The following is a 21,760-nucleotide window of genomic DNA, read 5'->3' as shown; positions in this document are numbered from 1 at the left end:
AATGATAAGCACTGAAGAATGAGTTTGGAAACCTACGTAAGTAAGGATTTTCCCCTAAAATCTGAATTCTTGATATCCCATAAATCAATTTCGGTGACTGTGTATGTATATATATTATAGACAGTACACGTTTTTGAAAGAACCATTTCTTTACAAAGCTGCTTATCTCTCCAGCAAACTGAAATTTAGGTAATAATGATGCATGTTATCTTTGGAGTTGAAGTTTATTTGGGGAGTGTCTTCGATACTAATAGAGACAGAGGGCTGTTGACACACAGCTTCCTAAAGCCAGTGTAGTAAGCAGCCCAAGCAAATAAAAAAATTAATACTGAGTCAAAGCTAAATATTTAATTTAAATTTTCCCTGTGAGATTGATTTGGTTGTGTGGTTTTGGGCTTTTATTAGTGGAAAATATAGTGTCCATAAAATCAACATTTTGATGGGATTTTGCCGAGCAGTTCTAGCTTCCCTGTTTTGTATCCCACTGATAGAGATGTGTCACTTCTGGACTGTAGCTGGAGTCGTGCGAATAGGATGTTCTCTTATCCTTTCTCTGAAAGTATTTGCTCTGCTCATCCTAACAAATTCCTAATCGTTTAAAAACAATTTCTCTACTTCTGCAATAAACTGCAGGCTAGGGGGATGTATGTGATGCTGTGTGCTGTCTCTGCTTCCCCCTCACTTACCCCAGAAGGTTGTTTTCTCTTGGCTCGTGTTAGTGAAGCTGCAGTTAGCATCCGTAGGAGTGGAGGTGCCAGCACAAAACGCTGCTATACCTTAATGCTGCGGAGTCAGCCTGGCTTGGACACTTTCTTCCCCCACTTACAGCAGTGCAGATACTTTCTGTCCATTTGTAGCATGGCTGTTTGGCTCCTCCATTGGATATATAGAGTTCAACTTTCTCTTACATCTGTATCTTAATGTTATTCCCTTAAAAGGAGCGGTTGGTGCCTGGCAGGGTTTTGCAAACCGTGGGCAAATGTCTGGATTAGTGGTGGTCCATACACTGTTGCTCTGGTAGTTTAGGCTTATGGTTAGAGGTTTATTTGAATGATGTGGTGGTATGTGGTAACACTGAAGAGGAATCAAAGTGTTGGCAGGATACATTGCATGTCACCCGAGAAAAAAGAGGGAGCCTTGGGTTCATCATCCTTTCTTGCAGGACCAGGAAATGTTTTTCTACTCTGCAGTGTGCACACCAGGGTGTATAAAATCGTGGGCATCTCCGTGATGAAACTTGGGGCTGTTGATGTAGAAGGTTTGCTTCTATTTCTGACAGACCAGGGAAAGGTGGCTGTACAAGAGCAGAGGGGGTTTGAACGATCATGTTTAGTCATTCTTCCAGAGAGGTCTATTTTCAGAGTTTCTGTTCTGCACAGATTATTGATACCCATGAGATGTGAAGCTCCTCTTTGCTAATTTTAACCTTGTAATTTGGGGGTGTATTGGGGGTTGCCTTGGGTTGGTTTTTGGTTTTTTTTTGAAAGCGAGATTTCTGTGTGACAGCCTGACTCAAACTTCAGGGATCCTTAGCTATGATTTTTACTAAAAACTAGCTAGTGAACAAAAAACCCAAAAGCAAGACCTTAATTAAAAATGTAACTAAAAATGAAAAATCTACTTACCAAAAAATAAATACCTTCTTTCAAGGACAGGTTGACCGACACTGGGATTGAATCTCTGATCCCTAAAATTATGTTCTGTATCTCTATCTAATTTAGATTAAACGATAACAAGTCCTTAGGTAACGGCACTGACAGTTTTCTGTTTTCTATGGTTTAAGGCCAAAAGGTGATTTATGTAAGAAATCGGTGTTTACCCCAGCACTGACAGTATTTTGAGAGACTGAAATAATTTAAATGGGATAAGATATAATAGGGAGGAAATATCCATTCACCAAACAGATATGCATGGATCTTTTCAGAGAATTGCGTGTGTTTAATGTTACTCCTGCTTCCCGCTTCATTTATCTGACAAATTGGAACACTATTAGCCATATTTGATTTTTTTTTTCTTTAATATCTATATCCTCGAGCAAGGTTGAGATTGTTCAGCGCTTCTAGGAGAAGAAAGGGATCAAGTTCCTTATTTGTTATGGAGCCCTGAATGCTTGATTTTTTTGCAAAATTAAGGGTGTGCATGAGAATATATAGAGAGCTTCAAATATTATAAAAAGTCGGCAAGATTTATCATGCAAAATCCTGAGAAGAATCTTTGCCTTGAAAAACAGTCGTCTAACATTTCCTTTACTTTTTCAGGTGGATTTGGAGCCAGAAGGCAAAGTGTTTGTCGTCATAACTCTTACAGGCAGCTTCACAGAAGGTAAGGGAATCATTTTGGCTTGTTTCCATTAAGAGCGGGACTCTGGTGTATACTCTTGCCTTCAGTGACCAAGCAGTATATAAGCAAATGGCATTCTTCATGCAGGCCACGTGCTATTGTGTGCCAGAGGTTTCTTGAGAGGTGGGAGAGGGGAAATCTGATCGGGGCTCTTTGTAACGGCTCCCTCTGTGTGTGCCCTTTGCTCTGCTATTGCTCTGATCTTGGACTCTGGGAGCCGATTCATGCTTGATCTGGTTTATTTATCTGAAGTTGTCCTTCAAAAGGATTGTTTTTGTCACTTGTACTTTTCACCTGGGTGCCTCTTGAAGGGCAAGCTAAGGAGCACGTAGAGCGTGTTTAAAATAGAACATGTTTAAAACATCTGCGTGATTTTTATTCCATAATGATTCCCATCTACTTCACATGCATTTCTGTTTCCCGAGTTCTCTTTGCGCAGGAAACTTAGAAGTTTTTTAGTGTGACAGCTGCCCTGAAAAACTATCTGCGTGGATTTGTTTGCTCTATCTATCTTTTATAGTATGATGTTTTTAATTTCCCTGTTGCTTACTGTGATACCAGCTATGAGCATGGATGTGAGCTCTGCTGGAGGAACCCAGGAAATCTGGGACAGAGCTCAGAAAAAGCTTATTTTCTTCAGACTTGCACCATGGTTCTTATTTGTTTTAGCTGCAGCCTCAAACTGCATTTGTTGGGGAGTGTTTTCTGTGCAGAACTCAAGAATGGAGGCAGGATCTGCTCCACTCTCTGTTACCTGCAGCCTGGCAGAGCTGGATTTTTAATGCTTTCTCTTGTTCTGCCCTTGAAACCGATTGCTCTGCGTGAAGGCTGTGCCGGGGGCTGCAGCACAGGCAGCCCACCCTGCCGTGCTCCGTCTTGGATGCAAGGAGGGTGCAAGCTGGAGGGGTGCGTGCTTCAAGGGACGGGGGAGCTCTGCTCTCCTGCCCAGCCCTTCCCCTAGCTCCCACCCGGTGCCGGGCGCCCAGGCCTGTCAATGCCCCTGCCTTTGTTTTTCAAATGCAGGTTTGAATACAAGCTTGTGCTTTACTGGGATGTTTTTGGGTTGCTTTCTCACTCTTGCTGAGCCGGCAGCCTGATGTGTGCTGGGGCCTGGGCAGCTGCTTGATGGGGACGTGCTGCATCAGAGGATCTGGTGAAGTTTTTGGTTTTCTTTGCGTGGTTTACACCCCAGGAGCGCTCTGCTTCTGGCAGGATGGCTGTGGCCTTTCAAAGCATTTGAGCTGGTTACAGAAGCATCAGCTGAGCTACACCTGGGGGCTGAGCAGAGAGATGGTGTGGTCCTCCAGAGCAGCACCCCGAGCCCTGTGGCGTGGAAGCAGTGGCAGGGTTTGCAGACATTCTTCCCTGGGTGCAGCTGGGGCTGCTCTTACTCCTAGGGACGGCGAGCAGGGTGTAATCCCGCTTGCAGGAGGTGTGTTAGGAGGGAGACATGAAGAGGAAGCCTGATTTTGACTCCTCATCTTGGAGCGATGGAGAAGATGAGGAGTGTCACAGCCTGGCACTGCAGCAGGGCAGAGAGGACCAGAATTCCCTTTTCCAGTGAAGTTCACTTACCTTGTAAAGCCAAGCAGGCCACATAGCATCACTACAACTTTCAGTTCTTTATTGGTTAAGTACGAATGCATGTTTTTCTCTGCTCAGGTGTCAACTTTGGGGTCTGGGAACTGCTCTCGCATTTATCCACACATAAAATGTTAACAGATCATTTACCCTTTCTCTTCTAGGGATGTGCTCCCTACAACTGTGTTTTCCCAGGGAGACATGAAGTTTACTTTTTCAAGGCAATTTGTGAAAAGCTTTCTATTTGTAACCAGAGAACAGGGAGAGTGCAAAGGTGTGCTAGGGAGGCCTAGAGGACTTTTTTGCAGGTCCAGAGGCCATAGCTCCTAGGGGTGAAGAGGACATTGGATATTGGCTTTAATTGCCTATGACGGAGCCAATGATGGAAAAAGGGAAGAAACCAGAGGGCTTTTACTGACCTGTGTCTCAGTTTGTATCCACATGTAAGTGTGTCGTGCTTGGCCATTTAAAGCAGGGTAGAGCAGGGATGGTGGGTTTGAGCATAAATCCAGTGTGCCTCAAACTGGTGCTGGTGGCGAAGCTGTTAAGGCATATTGCTAACAAGGTCTCAAAGATGAGAGATGGAGAACTCGGATGTTTGTACCACTACTGCTTTCCGAGGAAAATGGGAAATGTTGGAAACAGTTTACTTCTCTTTCCTTTGTCGTTATTGAGGATGTGTGGACTTACAGAACAGGAAGATCAAAGACAGCTCTTGGGGTTTTTCTTGGCTGGTTAGTCCCATGTGTGGTCACATTTAGAGTTTCCAAGAATAGACGTAATCCAGGGCAAGCCTGATTGCAGATACTGACTTCTCCCAGTCGTTGGATAGTGGAGGCATCTATCAGGGAGGGGTTTCCTTCTGAAAAACAGTGAGGTCTCCTCCCTAGCATTGTATTCTATTTTATTTTTCTCTCTTTTTTAATGGAAATTTGGAGGCTCAGAATTGTATTTGAAATTTAAGTTTTTTGGAAAGAAGTCTGAGAATAAATCAGAACTTGAAAGCACAAAAAGCGGCTTCCCGCTTGTTCGCCCTAACCTGGAGGGCAGCTGCTACCACATGCTCCCTGCTAGCTATGGCTAACATGGCAGAGACCGCTTGAAGGCTGCGTGTGTCTATGGGTACACAGAGAACCGAACGATTAGTTCGTGTTAGACCCCATCAGGGTAGCATGTAGACCCATGTGGAGTCTCAAGCAATATGATGTTTAGGACTTCTGATCATTTTCTTGTGACGTATAAATGGTTAAGTGTGTGACTGGTGTTCTGAAAAGGATCCAGAAATGGTGATGTGGTTTTTTTAGCACCTCTTGCCTCACTGCTTTCAGTAGACCATGGGGACGTAAGCATAACGTAATGGAGTCAGTCTGAACCGTGGGGAGCATCTTCCTTTGAAAAGCTTCTGAGAAATCCACAGAGCAAAGGTGGAGGTTCAGTGCCTACTGCTGGTCCTCATACTGCCAACATGTCATTCATCTCAGGTTTTATGCCAAGCTAGTTGTTTTGTTTATGGAAATAGCCAAATTCACAGGGTCTTGGCCACCATTGCCTAACTCCAGTAAGGTAAAAGCCCAAAAAGTGGCTAAAGAGAGTGAGAAGAGAGGGGGGATAAAAAGAAAAAAAAAGCAAAAACCCCCAAACCCAAACAAACATGTTAGGGATGTTAGGTGCACTTGAGACTGTATTATTTATTGTCCTAGAAAGCCTACCAAAAATAGACAGTCCTGGTGGTGTTGGCAGCTTGTACTTTCTTTAGTTTTGGGAGTGGTTGGTTGTTCTGTTTGATCAAAAGTTATTTTGACCAAAAGCTTAATTTGGTTCTGCTTACCTACGGTGGGGATGGGGGAGAAGGGTGGCCCTTCTGTGAGGGGCACAGCGTGCCCAACAGAAGCATTCGTGTACCGTCAGGATGAGGGCAGTATAGAAAATGTACAGCTGGAAGGAGGTTAGTCTTCTGTAGGTTCCCATATGGCTCTTCTGTCTGTCAGTGTTAACATGCTGTTTTGGGGCAGGGAAATATGCCTGTTTCACATGTTAAAATACGCATAACTTTTCAGGAAGAGAAAGAAATGGAGCAATAGAAAGCAAGGGAGGTCTAGTGAAATTATCCCTGTCTATCTTTATTTTCTCTGCTGGATGGATTTGTTGCTGTGCTAAGCCATACCTGATTATATTAACTCCCCGCATTCAGCTGACATTTCCTGTGTAAAGCGACCAGTGCAAAATTAAAATGAAAATCTCCTTACCTCGGGAGGAGATTACCTCTCCAAGCATGACTGTGTCTCTGCTGGCAGTGCTGGGTCCTGGTGGCCCTGGCACCTGGCTGGGGTGGAGGGAAGCACCCTCTCCTCCAGCCGTCTCCCTCACTCACCCAAGACCTGCTTCTACTCCAGGCTGTTTTACAGAGGAGATGAGGACTGTCTTCTACCTGCCAAACTTCAGGCATTGCTTAGGAATTGATTCATTCTTTCTTTTTTTTTTTTTTTTTTTTTTTTTTTCCCCCATACCACCTCCCTCCTGTGAAGAATTTGATTTAATCTTTCCTGGAGTTTCTTTATTTAACCTGCCTGATAATGGGATTTTTTTTCAAGTCATCAAAACTACCATTTCTTTTAAAATTTCCTCATTCTTTTTACTCTGGATATTAATACATTTTGTGGTTTGTGGGGTTTTATTTTGTTTTTTCATCGATGGTGTCTTTAGCATTTCTTACGTGTCTCTTTCTCTTTGTGTCTCCTTGCCCCTTTCTCCTTTTATAATAACAAAAGCAGCTTCTTGGAGAGGTCTGTCTTTGCTGTGGACGTGCCTCATCCGTGGATGCGAGGCACATTGTCAGCTGAGGAGCTGGGGATGGGAGCAGGGCGCAGCGTGCTGTGTGTGGGACCAAGCAAAGCTGCTGCTGTCAGAAGGTGGTTCAGCTCTGACCAGCCCTGGGACCGCAGGAGCTGTGTTTTCACTGAACCGTTAGTGTCCTGCCCCCCTGCCTGTGATGACCCATGTGTGCGCCAGGACCTCTGAGATAATCCACACGATCTCAACTCTGTTTTAAGCCTCCTTTAAAGGAAAAAAAATCTGTTTTATTGCTCTCTAAAACAGGTAGTGCTGTGTAGGGTGTAAACCTCCCTAATGTTGTTCTTCTCCTAACCTTGACCATAACCATTTCTAGGTGGGCAGCTTCTGAAGAGGGTCACCTTCCTCGCCGCTCCCGGAGAGCACCTGGGAGCACCGCGGCAGGCAGACACTGTTGACTGGAGGCGGTTGCGGTTCTCCAGCGCGGTGTGCCTGAGTCCCGTTTCTCTGTGCTCTTCCAGGTCCCCCTTCCAGGTCATCTAGGTCCTGCTGGCTCGGGTTGAAGGTGACCTGGTGCCTCTGAGGAGACTCTGTCTTTGGGGCTTGTGTCATTCATAGCAAGCGGCTCTGATGTTATCGCGGCGCCGCGTCGGGTGTTGCGCAGTCGGTGGCATGAATTCAGACCTGCTCTCCGCTACTTGTCTCTCTTTGCTACTGAATACTGGTTTGGGCTGGGAAGGGGAAATCCATGAATTACTGTCGTCTTGGGCAGGGGGTGATTGATTTGAAATAAAAAGCCTTGCAGTGAACGTCTGTAGACTTCTGTTGTTGGTGCTTCTGGACAGCTGTGAGAAGTTAGTAGAGACACTCAAGAGCCGGTGATTGTGCATGGGTCAGGGGGTTTCGCCGCAGTGAGGTCAGACTGGACACCGAGAGGCCCCAGGCGTGTGCCTGAAGGATGGCATGAACCTCTTTTCCTTGCAATACTGGAGTCCCAGAGCAAGCTGAGTCCCCTCGCAGCTTCACCTGTTGTGTTGCTGTGCCACCTCTCTTGCTATTTACTCTTCTTAATTTTGAGCAAAGCTAATTAAATTACTGCAAATTAATTATTTGACTGAATTAATGAATGAAGCAAGCCCCGCAGAAAATAAAGTGCTTCTATTTTAGTGCTTCGAACTCTTTCAATTTGCCTTTTTTTAAAAAAAAAATAAATAATTTTTTTTTATACATTGTCACTCAAAGTGATAATTCTGGCTTTAAGTTCAATTTTAATTTCATCATTGTGAGGTAAGTAATGGTTGTTTCTTTTCTTTCAGTGTCAGGAAAGACAAAGACAAATTTGAGTTCTGGGCAAGAAATAGAACAACGAGAATATTGAAAAGCCAAGTGACTTGGTAGAGCAGATATAGCACCCATTGCTAAATATTTAATGTTGGTAGGCTTTGCAGCAGCAAGGAAGCCTTGAACCTGCCTCTAGAGCAGGAAATGCTTCTTTATTTTGCAACTGTCACATGATGTGTTCGGGATGGTTTATTCTCAAGCATGAAGACTCTTCTGCTGTTGTTTTTCTTGGAATACATTTTTCCTAACGTGAAGTGATTTTTGTCTTAAGAAATAGTATTTCCTCAGACAGGTATCAGTCAAAATCTGCAGCCTTAAAGTCTCAAAAGATATATAGGCTTTGTGCCAAGAAAATCCTTTTTCTGTATTGTAATGTAGCTTCTCAGCCCCCCAAAACTTCTATTTGCAGATACCTTAGTAGGTCCTTGCACAGGATGGAGAAAAAAAGATGTTTATCAGGCCTCTAAACTGCAATAATGACTGTTTTCAGCCTGTTTTTTATAGTTAAGGAAATAATTATTGGAAACTAGGAGCCAGGAATGAAAAATGCCCTATTCTGATCCCCTGCCTAGTTGGACCACTCTTCTGTTTTGGGTTACTAGCCCAAGCAGGAGAATTTTAAGGCATGTAGTAGACAACATGCAGAGAACCTCCTGATCTGAATAGGCAATATCAGTGCAGATTAGGATAAAGAAAGTTTTGCTATCTTTTGTTCACAGTCTGAGAACATGGAAGTCTTTAATGTCTAGCCCAAAGTTTTATGTGGCAGAGAGCAGCAGGAGACGTGTTTTTCTATACCCCTGTATTTTTTCCAAATGCCTACACTTCTTCCAATGCTTTACACATGTCACATACGTGTATGCTGCAGGCAAGGGATTTCCAGATGCAGTCCACGTTGGTTCAATTCTGCATTTCCAGGTGGAAATGGGTCAGAACAATGTTGAGTCCCATGGGGGAGAAAATACACCCCTAAATGCACCCTGGAGAAGATTGAGCCCATGCAGAGACCAGGAATGTCATCCACAGATGCTGTGCATCTCTGCCCGAGAGGCAAGTGAACTTCACTGGATCCCCAAACTTGCTGGATAATGTCAATCAGGTTAAAAAGTAAAAGGCAATTCCAGAGGTTGATCTCAAATACCTGAGCAGGTATTGCTCTCCTGGAGGTCAGACTCTGCAACCCCGCACTCCAACCGAGATGTGTCAGCCAAGCCAACGGGAGAAAGAGCGGCTCTATCCTTGTCACGAAGCCTCCGCGAGTCAAGCATAAGGATGCCAAAGCTTCTCAGCAACGCTGAAGATCTCAGGAGGGAATTTCAAAGTCAGAGAGACAGTGAAGAACCTCTTGGAGATCATTTTCACAGGGATGAGCCTTCAGGCATTCTGAGAAATGTCCTTCGGGCTACGAGTTGCCATAAGGAGAAGGGGCTGTACCGCATCTTCCCGAGCGCTGCCTTTGACTTGTCATGCTGACAGTGGCATGAGAAGGCATCACTGTAATGAGAGACAGCCCAGCCTTGGAAGATAGACAAAGTGGATGAACTTGGGAATAATGAATAATTATTACTGTTTATGGTGGGAGGATAGTGTAGGCAATTTTTTTTTAAGTGAAGCCTTCAAAATTTACCTATTGCATCGACATTTAAGTATTGCAGAGAGAACCCAAGTATTTTTGCACCTTGGCACTCTTATATCTCACATATGCCTCTCCTCCATTAAAAAAAAAAAGGGAGAAAAAAAGGCAAGTTTGGTAAATTCTGAATTTTCACAGGAAAAAAGGATTTCACCAGGGGACAACAAACAAAGCTGTTCATTCCTGATTGCTGGAAGATCTAGGCCCTGGGAAATGAAGTGGTTTGCTCAGTGTTACGGAGGGACTCTAATGCAGAACCAGGAGTTGAACAGCTGTTCAACTCAGTCTGCTGCATATCCACAAGACCACCTTTATTTCTTGGAAAATGATCCATTTGTGCTCCACATCTATTGCAGTATGTCTAATGCTGAGAGGTTTTTGGCAGTAATTCATGACTTGCCAAGATCTGCCAACTGCTTAGATATCCAGACACTGTAAAAATGCAACAAACAGCAATATCAGCATTAACCTTACTTCCTCAGTGGGCTGTGTTTTGTCTGGGCTCTGAAACGTAGATATAAATATGCAAGCTTGCAATCTGCTCTGGGATTTCAGTGCTCCTGGCCATAATGAGGAGCAGAGATTTTTGCTTTACTTTAATGTGATTCCTGGAAGAAGTGACGGTGGTTCTCAGAGAAGTTTAAATCTATCTACTTGGCCTTGGAGAACAGCGCTGCACTGGAGTGGGTGTTTGGGCTGCAGTGAAGCAGGATGGCAAACGTGGGCTGGAAGGAGCAGAGCATGAAGCCGTTTGGAGGTCAGGACTGTGATCCTGTGGCCAGGGATGATGACAGCAGCCCCGTCCCCATCTGCTGCGCCCTGTTCTGGGGGATGCTGTGTCATGACCATCTCCCTCTGCACCCGTTGCGGTCAAGGGCACCTGGAGGATGCCCTGGACTGGGATGAAGTGGGGGTTGCCCCATACATCAGCACACCTCATGGCCACAACTGAATTTCCCTATTGCAAGGTACCTGACTGATAAAATAGGTGAATGGCTGGCCAAAAGCTCCAGTAGTTTACCTAGGGTCACCCTGTAAATCTGTGGCAGAAACTGGAGAAAAAACCTAAAAATGCCACTACTTTTTTTTTCTTTTTCTTTTTCTTTTTCTTTGTTAACCTCACCTCTACCAACTATCACATTAGGCTGTCCCCCATTTAATATCCAGGTCTGTCAAATCTGGCTGCTGAAGGAGACTCCTAATTTAGGTAGTACCACGACAGGCAAGGGTTTTCCTTGTGTCTGGGTGTCTGACAGCCATCCAGAAGTCCCAGTCACCAGGCTGCTGTACGGGGCAGCACTGGACTCGGTGTGTGAGTGGATCTGTTGGGCCTATTGGCACGAGAGGATACGGGAGGTAACAAGATGCTGTTATGCCGCAGTGCTTAATTACCTCAAAGGTATTCATGTGTCATGGGTGCTTGCGAGTAGCAAAGTTCCCTCTGGCCCTGCAGACCCAAGGAGGACCAGCAGCGTTGGTCTGCTGCGTGTTGTGGATGTTGTTGATTCCCACATCTCACTGGAGCGGGGCAAGGTCTCATTGATAGCCAAGCAGGATGGGGTCTTCAGCCTTAGGCGAGCTGGCACGGAGCTGTAGGAAGTAGAGCTTGTCTTCTAGTGGTGCTTTTGGGGTGATTACTCATGTTTGCAATTTATATGCCTCTGTTTTGGGTTGTTCCTGAGTGTGCCCAGCATAAAATGCTAAGTTTCCTGCTCTTCGGTGCCAGCTGAAAAAGTGTTTTTTGTTTTTTTTTTATTTTTTGGAGTGCTTCAGCTGAAATGATTCAGTTGTTTTCCAGAATGAGATGCTGAATCAAAATACAGCTTTGAGCAAAGAGATCCTAATGTTGTTTTGCCAGTGCGACCTCAAGCTTGGCAGAGGAGAGGGTGGAAGGGATGAGAGCCGCTGTTGACTCTGTCTGCCTTGTGTTGTCTTTGGGAAAATCTATGCATTTGTGATCTTCTGGGAGAAACTGCATGAGACCAGCGTGGCTTTGAGGGCTGTGGACACCACCTGCGCTGAGCAGGCTCCCACCACGGTGACTGGTCCTCCTGGCGATGCCAATACTGCTGGCCGTTGCGGGTATGGGACTGAGGCAGTTTCATAATTGAGGGTAAATCTGTCTGTCTGAAAAGGATGCTCTCGGGTTTCCCTTGGGCTGGCCTTGCACGACGCCACTTCTGCACCGGCTGGCTGGACTGGGGAGCTGAGCAGTTCTGGAGCAGGGGAGTGGGTTGGTTTTGGGCCAGTTCCATCCTCTGGTTGAGGTCTGCGCTGGCCTGGGCAGGAGAGAGGAAGGCAGGAGGTCTGGCTGAGCATGTGTCCTGCTCTCCATGCCCCGTCTGCTGGGGCACAGGGCAAGGACAGTGAACAGTGGAAACACTGGGAAAAGTCACCTGGAGGAGGAATAGAGCCATGAGAGTCTGGAAAAAGGACAGAAAAGAAATATAAGGAGAGAGAGAAGGAAGTAGGAGGCTGGTCTGGGTAGTGGTGATGGGTGGGTGTGGGCAGGAGCTGTAAGGAAGGAGAAGCTAAAAGAAGCTCAAAGGATTAAAAAGGTGGGAAGGGGAAGCGGGGAATACGGGCAGATGGATGGTAGAGGAGCTGCAGAGGATGAGGAAAGGCTGCAGCAGAAGAGTTGTGACCAGCAAAGCCCATTTCTTGCTAGAATCTGGAACCAAGTTTTTAATCCCAGACTCTCAGCTCTTTTCTGCCGTCTAGCTGTCAAACTTGTTGAGCAAGTGTGCCTGTCATCGCTAGTTCTGGATCTCTACAGCAGAGCATAGTCCTTTTCTGTGAAGTATTCCCCTGGTAGTGCTACCCTCTCTCCCCGGACCTGCGTGTCTGAGACCGCAGCCGTGCTGGTGAAGCAGGACTGTGGAGGGGGAAGGCCGCTCCAGTTCTAGTGGAACTTATTTCCAATGACAGGTTTTTTTGTTTAGAAAACTTAGGAAATAATCTTAAACCAGAAACCTTTTCATTTGAAGGATATCACCGATGTTAGAAAACAAAACTCCCCAAAGTCAGTAAATGCTGAATTTTTGTGTCTAAAATTTGTCCTTCCTATACGTTCACGACACAGACTTGCAGATCACACTTGCAGATCAGCAAGAGCAAAGGCAGGAAGACGTTTCTTCTCCAGCCTGCCCAGCTCAGAGTCCTTAAGTGGTGGGTGAGGAGTCTGGGGCCTCAGTCTGGTCCTACACACTTTTTTACCTGCATTGTCTCTGGTCCTGTATTTCACTTGTGACTGTGAGGTAACCACTACAGGCGAGAAGAACAAATCCTTCAGAGAAAGGCTCCAGTGTTGCATCCGAAAGGGCTGACGGTAACTTGCACATGAGGGCCATCGCACACCTTAACTATAGGGGCACCCTGTGTCCCACGTGGTGGGCGCGCAGGGCTGAGTCCAGCAGCACCCACGGCTTTGGGCTGTGCCGTAAGGAGGAGTGCAGAGCCTGGATGCTAGGGACCACGGACCTTCCAGAAGGCACAATGAAGTCTGGCTGATTTTCCCCCCAGATTGCTTTCACGCCCCACTTCGTGCGAACACAGCTGTTTGTGGGGTGCATGGCAAACTTGGGGAAGTGAACCGGCTGGGAAATGACTACGTGGAAGGGAGTGCTAGAAGGAAGGCAGGGTGCTGTAATGGGGGGAGAACTGCCTAAATCTGTGTAAGGGCTGTTGTGAGCATCAAACCGCAGGCTGGCTTTCATCTCTTGTCATTTGGTCTAAAAAAATTCCCTCCCTGAGTGTTCCTTCCCCGTTGAGGGACTGGAAAAAAAAGATGAAAAGAGGTGGAGGTTTTGGGTGTCTCTCTCAAGCTGATGGAGAAAGTTAACTTTCTTCCCGCTCACTCACCTCTGCTTGTTTGCTAATTGAGATGAGAGAGCCCGTGGCGATGCAGAATACATACTTACTACTGCTGCTCTTACACCTGGTGGAAAGGGCCGCCCATTTGCTAGAACAAAATTGGTCGGTGCCGCTGGTGGCCGTTACAGAGCTGGTGAAAGCAATGGGGTCCTTCTCTCTGTGTATGAAGAGGTCCTGAGCCAAGGCAAGCAACACCCTCTCCATGTGACACCCAGTGTTTTTAAAGCTGTGTTTGTACGGATTTGGGATGTCTGCTTTACAAATCTCAGAAATGTATCTCTGAAGTGGAGAAATATGTATCGCAGGGTGAAAACTGTGTTGGGGAGGAGATGGGGAGGGGGGATAGATGAGGCCTAGCTGTGTAAGCTGCATGGGAAGCTGTCGAGGACAGCTGTGTTTTCTGACTGCGCCGCTCTTCCTGGCCTGCAGCCCTTGGGAAATCCCTCTGGGAAATAATAATCTGCTGGCACTAGGAGGGGTGCAGCGCGTGGCAGAGGAGTAATGGTCCGTGCCATCTGCAGGAGTGTTTTAGGACGAGCTGTGCAGTGAAGCCAGGTGTGATTGCTAACCTGAGTGCTTAACCACTGAGGATTTTCTTGCTGCATTACCAAGGTGGGGACTGTCTTGATGAGAAGAGGTGCTGCTTTTTGGCAGAGAGCTTCATGGTAGCAGTAAGCTTGGAATACAAGAGGCTGAATCTATTTTTTTCGACAGATGCTTTGCTGCGGCAGTGTCTTGCTTCGCCCATGGTGTGTGGGAATCTGTGTGGGAGAGTGACATGGTAAACAACCTGCTTTTTAAGGCTGTTGCAATTAGAGAACTTATTAGCAAGCTGCCACATGGAAATCTCAGGAGTATGGGGGATCGGCTGTGTAATCGGAGCTGAGTATGTGGCCAGACCACTTGGGCTGGGTCTGTGCAACTGTTGGGTGACCAGTCGACCGGGAGAATCCAGGTGTTGCAGGTGGTGATTCAGGTGTTGGTCATCCTCCCAGGTGAGCACGAGGCCAGTGCACCTCCAGGGACTGGGGAAGGGCCGAGGCATCACACGACAGTAGTTGGAGGCCCCGACAGCAGAAAAAGGGGAGTGTTTAGTTTGTCCGACTTAATTAGCTCTCCCAATTAATTTCTTCCTGACTAGATTCCATTTGTGCTTTGGGTCACAATTTGCTTTCCCAGAGAGGTGCAGTGCCCCTGGTGAGGAAGGCTTGAGGTTTTGTCCTAGGGTTGGCTGCTGTGTTGAGGAACGTGGTTGCCATCGGTGGAACTGCTGCAATACTTTGCGTCCCTCTGGAGACAAGCTGCTTGATACTCTCATTTCATCTGGCTTTCTGTTGATCCTGGTTTTTTTGTGTGTTTTGTCTCGTGTTACATAAAGAATATTTTCCTGGTCCTCCTTCTTTGAGACAGATGTTAAGCCTGTGTCTCTGGAAAGTTGCACTGCCTAAACATAAAGGTCTGAATTTTAAGCAGATTTAGTTGAGCATAAAGCCTTGTGTGGACGCTTGTTTTAATACAAAAGTGGCCGATTTTAATTTTGAAGATGGCCACATAGCCCAAAAGAAGGATGTCCCTAGAGCATCAACTTAAAAATAGCTTTAAACTGCATCTAGTTAAAAATAGGTTTAACTTGGAGCTTGTGCTTCCCTGTGTGGGTAGGGCCTCCTAATAGCATGTTGTGATACCTGCTACGGAGCCACCTACGAGCATGCGAGTTGCTGAGGATTACAACACGCATGAGCCCCAAGGCGTCAGGAGCAGGGGAGGGTACAGGATCTCCCTGCTGTTTGCCCAGCCTGCCAATTCTGCTTTTCTCAAGGATTTTGCACAAGTGCTGGTAGCTTTCACCTATAAATGCTGTCCCTCTGTTAGCGCTACTTCTGCTCTATAGCCAGCGTAATTTGAATTCTTCTAAAACTTACGGTGCAGAGGGCTTCTGGCACATCAATTAATCATGGACAAGATCAAAGTTGCTTTGTTAGTTTTATTTTCCTGTTTTTAATGAATAATGTATTTAAATGATTTCCTTCCCTAATAAATCACAACTTGACATTTTTCTCTTGAGTTTAATAGGTGGGAAGGACTAACAGGAGGTTTTACAATGGAAATTCACTTGCCTAAGCACAAGGAAATAATAATGATTATAATTGGCGAGGGGAGGAGAGAGAAGAATCAGTTTGTTAAGGCTTTAATGAGCAATGCAGTAAGATGTACGAGGTACTAGTATTATTTGCACATCTTATAAGATGGGGACAATCCTCCTTACTTTGATAGAATTGAGACTGCAAGCAGATGTGCCATTCTGCCCATAGCTGAGGAGGTGGTTATTACTGTCTGTTTCTCACTGTTTGTGTGGGTCAACTTAAATTTTTAATAATAGGGGTTTTCTGTTTTTTTTTTTTTTTTTTTGTTGCCTGTTCTTACCCCAGATCAATGTGACAGGAGTGGGTTATGGAGCAGTTGCAGATGGAGTCATGCCGGACTCCATCGTGAGGAGGGAGCAGTGGGGCTGGGCTGTCTTTTTGAACCTCTACTGCTGCTGGAAAACCATGTTCAGAGGGAAGCACATATCCGTTATCTCGCTGGATATGACCTGACTAATTTATCTTGCTTTTCCAAACTGCATGGGTATTGTGTCTCCTGCTGGGTTTGGGACAGATATGAGGCGGCCTTCCAATTATAGTGCAAGTCTGGGGCTCTGAAGGGCTCAGTTTGGTGCTCAGGTTTCTGCTGTCTCCCTCAAGTCCCTCCTCTAATTTTAAATAAAATCTTTCTCTCCTGGCATCCTCTCCTCTTTGTGCAAGCTGAGACAGTTCTCTGCCATCATCACCCCAGCCCGGTCTCTCTTGCAAACAGAAGTATCATGCCTTACCATCTCCAAACGAATGCAAAAACTTGCAGAGGTGGAATGGTGAAATGGAGTGCAGGTAAAACCTTTTTTACTCTGGGCAGAGAAACAAGCACAGGGTGAAAAACGGGGCTGTCCCCTTCCTTCTCTCACAGTGGTGTGGCTGTAAAGAGAAGGGAGAGGGAAGTGCAGGGAAATGGCTGTTGCCTTCAAACACATCCTCCTTGGCAGCCAGCAGCATTTCTGCAGCCTGTGGCCTGGAAAGCACAAACGAGCTGGCATGCAACCATCTCCGAGAAGCTGGTCTCTTATGGCACGGGGTTGCTCACCTTAGCTGAAATCTTTTGTTATCCTCAGTATCCCATTTGCTCAGTTCATTGTTACTCACTACAGAAATGAATAGAAAGGCTTTTCCATTCCTACTTTTCAGACTTGCGCAACATGCTGCTAGGCCTTGCTTCAGAGCTGTCAACATCCACAAGCAGACTAAAAAAAATTTTCCCAGAAATAACTTCTAAAAGCAGATGTAGAGAATAATATTTTTGAGCTGCCCTCTGCATGTCTGAAAACCTGTATGGCAATCATGATTAAAATTCTATGCAAAATAACCTGTATGGCATTCATAACTGGTTGGTAGACTCGAAGCGGCAGCAGAATACTTGTTTTAAGAGTTTCTCAAGCTGTCTTCTTCCTCCTCTCTCATGTTCTCACAGACCTTATGCAAACAGATAAAAAGCAACTATTCCTCCTTCAACCCCAGCGCTAGGCTGTACCCTCTGCTTTGCAGCCCTCTCCCCTCCTGCACGTGTGGACGGCTCCCAGCAGCCACGTACTGGTCACTTCAGCTCTGCAGAGCTGTCCTGCTGTCCCTAGCACTGCTACATCCAAGTAAAAGAGACTGAGTGAAGAAAACTGAACCCCACAAAAGGTCCTGGACCCCAGTTCCACACCGGTGAGGTTAGCAGTGATGGACGGAGTAGAGCTGTAGCTGGTAAGCCTGGGAAACATGAAGACGTGCCCTCTCGGCTTTGCCATCTCACCTACTGATGCCACTAGAGCTTTGATGTCGTGTAATTCTAGAAATAAGCCTATGATGGGCTTTTGTAGCAATAGCTGAGCGCTGTCATGATCCCTAATATTGTTGTGTGAACTTTGCTGATCCTGTTCTTACTGCTGCTGCACCAAAACATCATCGTTCAGCCTCAGTACTCAGATGCTGCTAATCACTGGGAGCTGAGGGTGAGAGCGGAGATGAATTTATGTCCTAGACCTGGCAGGAAAACAAGGAAGAAGGATCTACCCTACTTCAGCACTTGAACGAGAAACAGAGACCTTGCTTTAAGGGTAAAGTTCTGTGTGATTCGATGCAGGAATGATTTCATGTTTTTTCATTTCCAAGACTGCCGATAATGCTGTTTCATACTCATGTGTAGGAAAACTATTTTTTTTGATTCAGAGCATCATTGTTGCTTCTTATTCTTTTTCAGACAATATTGACAGGTTGGCATCTTAAAAGATGAACTGCCCATTAATACGGGTTTTCTGTGAAGTCCTAGAAGACAACCTAGTGCTGCCAGCACTAGCTGGCTCCTTCTCTGGTCTTCATACAAAACTTTATCCAGTTTCAGAGGCGAAAACAGCAGCTGGATCAAACATAAGTCCCAGCCTGTGTTTGATGTGCCACATGTTTGCTTTGCAATGAGCCTCTCCTGGGATTTGAACCGATGTGGTTTTGTGCACAGACTGGCAAAAGCAGCAGAAGGCCAGAAATTTTGACGGACATGAAGTTGGAGAGAAACCCTGTGTGGTTAACGCGATCTCTGCAGATGTGGCTGTTTTCCAGCTGGCCGATTCATGCATCCAAGTGACTTTTGAGGGGAGCTGAAGGAAAAACTTCGCAGTAATTAGGAAAGGCAAGGCTTTTTCACTCTGCAGCACTAATACTAGGGAAGCAGAACAGTCAGCAACGGAAATACCACTTTGGGTCGTAGCCTTTAAATCCTTTTCCCTTTTCAAAGTCAGACTGTCAGCCTCTTCTTCAATGCTATGTTATGTTTATAAAGTTTTAATTAACAAGGCTTCCTGTGGTTTTGACCATCCATGGGATTATGGTGATAAAACTCCTGGTTAAAAGATACCAAGCCTTTCCAAGGGATTTTTGTCATAACATACATGTTTTCCAGCTTGGAAAACAAACATCTTGGTTCATCTTGGTTTACCTTTGTTTATATTCAGTAGTTGTGAGGAAGCCCGCGGTTAGGTAAATATTGAGCAAACAGCTACACACTGATGGCTGGAGAGGGTATGTATGTGTATTCATTCCCCCCCCATTTACTTGATTTGTTTTGTATATTCTTTTCCTAAAACACCCACTACTACTCACCATTAGGACATGGGCTAGACGAGCGTTTAGCCTGATCTGAAATTATTGTTCAGTGCTGCGGTGCTTGTGAGAGGTGAGGGGTCTGTCAATTCACTATCTTGCTTTTTACCGTCTAATAAGTTCAGCTGGTTGGTCTCTGCTCCATGCTCGTCTATCACTCAGTGCAACGGGATCTTGCTTGCAGTGCTCCCAGGGGAGCATAAACAAAAGTGTATGCTGTTACTGCTACTAATAAAAAAAAAGACTTAATTAAGTTTTAATCTGTTAGCTTTATTGCTTGAAGGCTTTTTATATTGCTTTTTGAATATCTTTATTTCTTTCAAAGGAAAATCCTGTTGATGTGTACAGGAGTATAACACTAGAAAATGTCATGTATCGGGATGTACCCAAACGACCTTTGTTGTGCTGGCATTATAGCAGTGGTTGATAGCACGATGGTGAGATTGATTTCCAATAGATGAGACCTGACAGGCTTTAACTACTTGAGCCAAACAGTTACACACACAACGCTTCACCCCGCAGCTCTTCTTGTCTTACTGCTGTAGTTCTGCCACCACTGTAAGGACTTAACTGAAATTACCCCCTGGAATAAAAAATTGGTGTAAGAGAAAGGGGGGATCTCTGGCCGGGAAGGGCAGGGTCAGGTAAGCTCAGGGGACAGGTAGGGCAGTGGGATGAGGCTGCTGGGTGGCTGAGCAGTGTGCTAGTGCATGCAGATGTCCTCAGATGACTTGGTGGGTTATTTATTCTCCTCTCCCTCCGCATGCATAATTTCCACTGCCATAAACACGTGTTAGGCATGAGTGGAGAGGAGGAAAACGGAAGAGGCTTTTTAGTATTTAACTTTGTAGTTACTTTTGCACATAGCCAGGCACAGTAAATACCCCATAGTTACAGTCATCCGGATTTAACCATGGGTGTGGACAACTCCCTTCACTGAGCAATTACTTGCCTGTTTTTATAGCAGTATTTGGACATTTGAACCATTCATGGTGGTTGTTGCTTTACCAGAGATTAGAGGCTTTTAAAAGTCTGGGTCTCCTAAAGCGGTATAGAGCTGCTTTGTTTTGTAAAATGCTCTCTGCACGCAGAAGGAAAATATATATTCTATAGGGAACTGGCCAGAACGTAGAACATGAGCAGGGAAAACGTCTATGATGACTTTACATCTTCTGACACTAAAGGCGAGAGGCACGAGGGTTTGCTGCATTGGGCACCCTTTCCACCAGCAGACTCCAGCGCTGTGTTGATGGTTTCCCAGTGGTGCTGGGAGCCGTTCAGCAGATGTGGTGGGTGTGAGCTGAGGAACTGCCATCTTGGTGGTTGGGGAGACTTGGTGGTTGGGAGGAAGGTGGCTTTGGTAGCGATATGTTCCACCATTTCAAAATCACTTGCGCCTTGTTGGAGGGTTGAACTCGCCTGCTCCGTGGTGTGGTGTGTGGGATGGGTGAGCGCCCAAGCCCTCTGACAGAGGGATTTATTCTGTGGGATGTGGTTGTGTATGTAGATCCACTAGACCACGCGGTGGATGGTCTTCTGCAGCTACGCCTGCTCAAGACAGCATCAGGAAATGGGAAGGACGGTGTCCAAAAATGCTGAGTGCATATGAAAAGTAACCCAAGCCTTGCTGAAGTCAGTCTCCTGCTTAGTAACACTTAGATTTGTTAGAATGTAATGGGAGGTGAATGTAAGTTTGGGTGAGGACCACCTGGAAGATGTACAGCATCTGGAGAAAGTTAGCAGGGTAACACAGCCGAGTAGTGTGGGAAAAAGTGAAATTTGAGGAATGTTTGAAATACAAATTGTCTTTTAGAAAAAGACAAAAAACTTGTGGCATGCTTTTTAATGAAAAGTGGGTCTGTAAGACAGAAGTCATTGTGCTGCGTGAGATGTCGGTGGCTGGAGAACAGGAGGTGGAGGCTTGAGACTGGCCATGGATGTGACCCACCAGTACAGGCAGCATGGAGACCTCCTCTGCCGCCCAGGAAAAAGCAAGTGCCTGTCACTTTTTGGTCTTCCCGAACCATGTCGAAATTGCAGTCTCTCTGAAGCCAGGCAAACCACAGGGACGCACAGCAGTGTCCCATTCGGTGGCTTTGTGGGCCACCTTCAGGTGTCCCCTATTCCTGGTGCAAAGGACTGGTTTGCTCTGGACTGCGTGTGGGCTTCTCGCTGCATGGGGGAGCACCAGGGAGGCAATTACCCCATGCTGATCCTTGAGGGGAACTGTAACAAAATGAGAAACTACATGAGCTAAATTGGGAACATATTCTCTTAAACTCTGCTAAATGTGAGTGCGTGAACTTAAAGGGCATCAGCTGCTGGGCTTCTAATGGAGCAGCTGGTATGAAGGAAGCTGGTAACTGGATTGCTTCTTTAGGTGATTTACTCACGTGCTCACCACCCACTCGCAAACTCTGCTCTCCCTTTCCATGCCTTGGAAGTTCTCCTGTATGTGCTGAATGCTAGGGCAGGATACTTTGCCATTTGAAGTGTTTGGCCCTGATCCAGAAAAACACTAAACTGTATGCTTAAACCTAGATTAAGGACATGTTCTCTTGAATTTAAAGGTGGGCAAATTCTGTAATACTATAAGGATTTTTATTTTTTTTTCTTTTCTTTAATTCTCACATGAAGTTGCAGGAAGCTTGGGCTCAGAAAAGCAACCGGGTCTTGATCTTTCTTTTGGGGAAGAAGGATGAGGTCTTGAAGTTTTTCTCGGTTATGTTTCCTATGTGAATAACAAGGCTATTGAAATTTTGCAATGATGGTTGAATGTTTGGAAGGGATATTAAACCTCCGCGCGTCAGCTCTCACTTCTGGAGATCAAAATGACATCTCATGTGTGGGAAAGAGGCAAATTATGTCCCAGCTGCAGGGTTCCTCCATCTTGCTGTCATGTGTTTCTGGTTGCCCACTGACAGAGACAGGATGCTGAACTAGATGGACCAATGTTCTGATTCAGTCTGGT

General features: G+C 45.7%; 1 protein-coding gene across 2 annotated transcripts in view; it reads left to right on the top strand.

Moving 5' to 3' along the window:
• PRKCH (protein kinase C eta) overlaps positions 1 to 21,760 on the top strand; it is a 120,294-nt gene that overhangs the window by 26,000 nt on the left and 72,534 nt on the right. Inside the window, exons 1-2 of one of the 2 annotated variants that reach the window (XM_049828648.1) lie at positions 1,909 to 1,943; positions 2,259 to 2,322. In XM_049828648.1, the coding sequence (XP_049684605.1) occupies positions 1,911 to 1,943; positions 2,259 to 2,322 (97 nt within the window). In that variant the 5' untranslated portion in view covers positions 1,909 to 1,910. Of the gene's footprint in view, positions 1 to 1,908; positions 1,944 to 2,258; positions 2,323 to 21,760 lie in introns of those variants that run through there. The other variant, XM_049828647.1, reaches the window with a different exon arrangement.

This window comes from Accipiter gentilis, chromosome 25 (genome assembly GCF_929443795.1).
Source record: "Accipiter gentilis chromosome 25, bAccGen1.1, whole genome shotgun sequence".
Lineage (NCBI taxonomy): Eukaryota > Metazoa > Chordata > Aves > Accipitriformes > Accipitridae > Astur > Astur gentilis.
The sequence above is the reverse complement of the archived record's forward strand: the minus strand, read 5'-3'. Positions and strand labels throughout refer to the sequence as shown.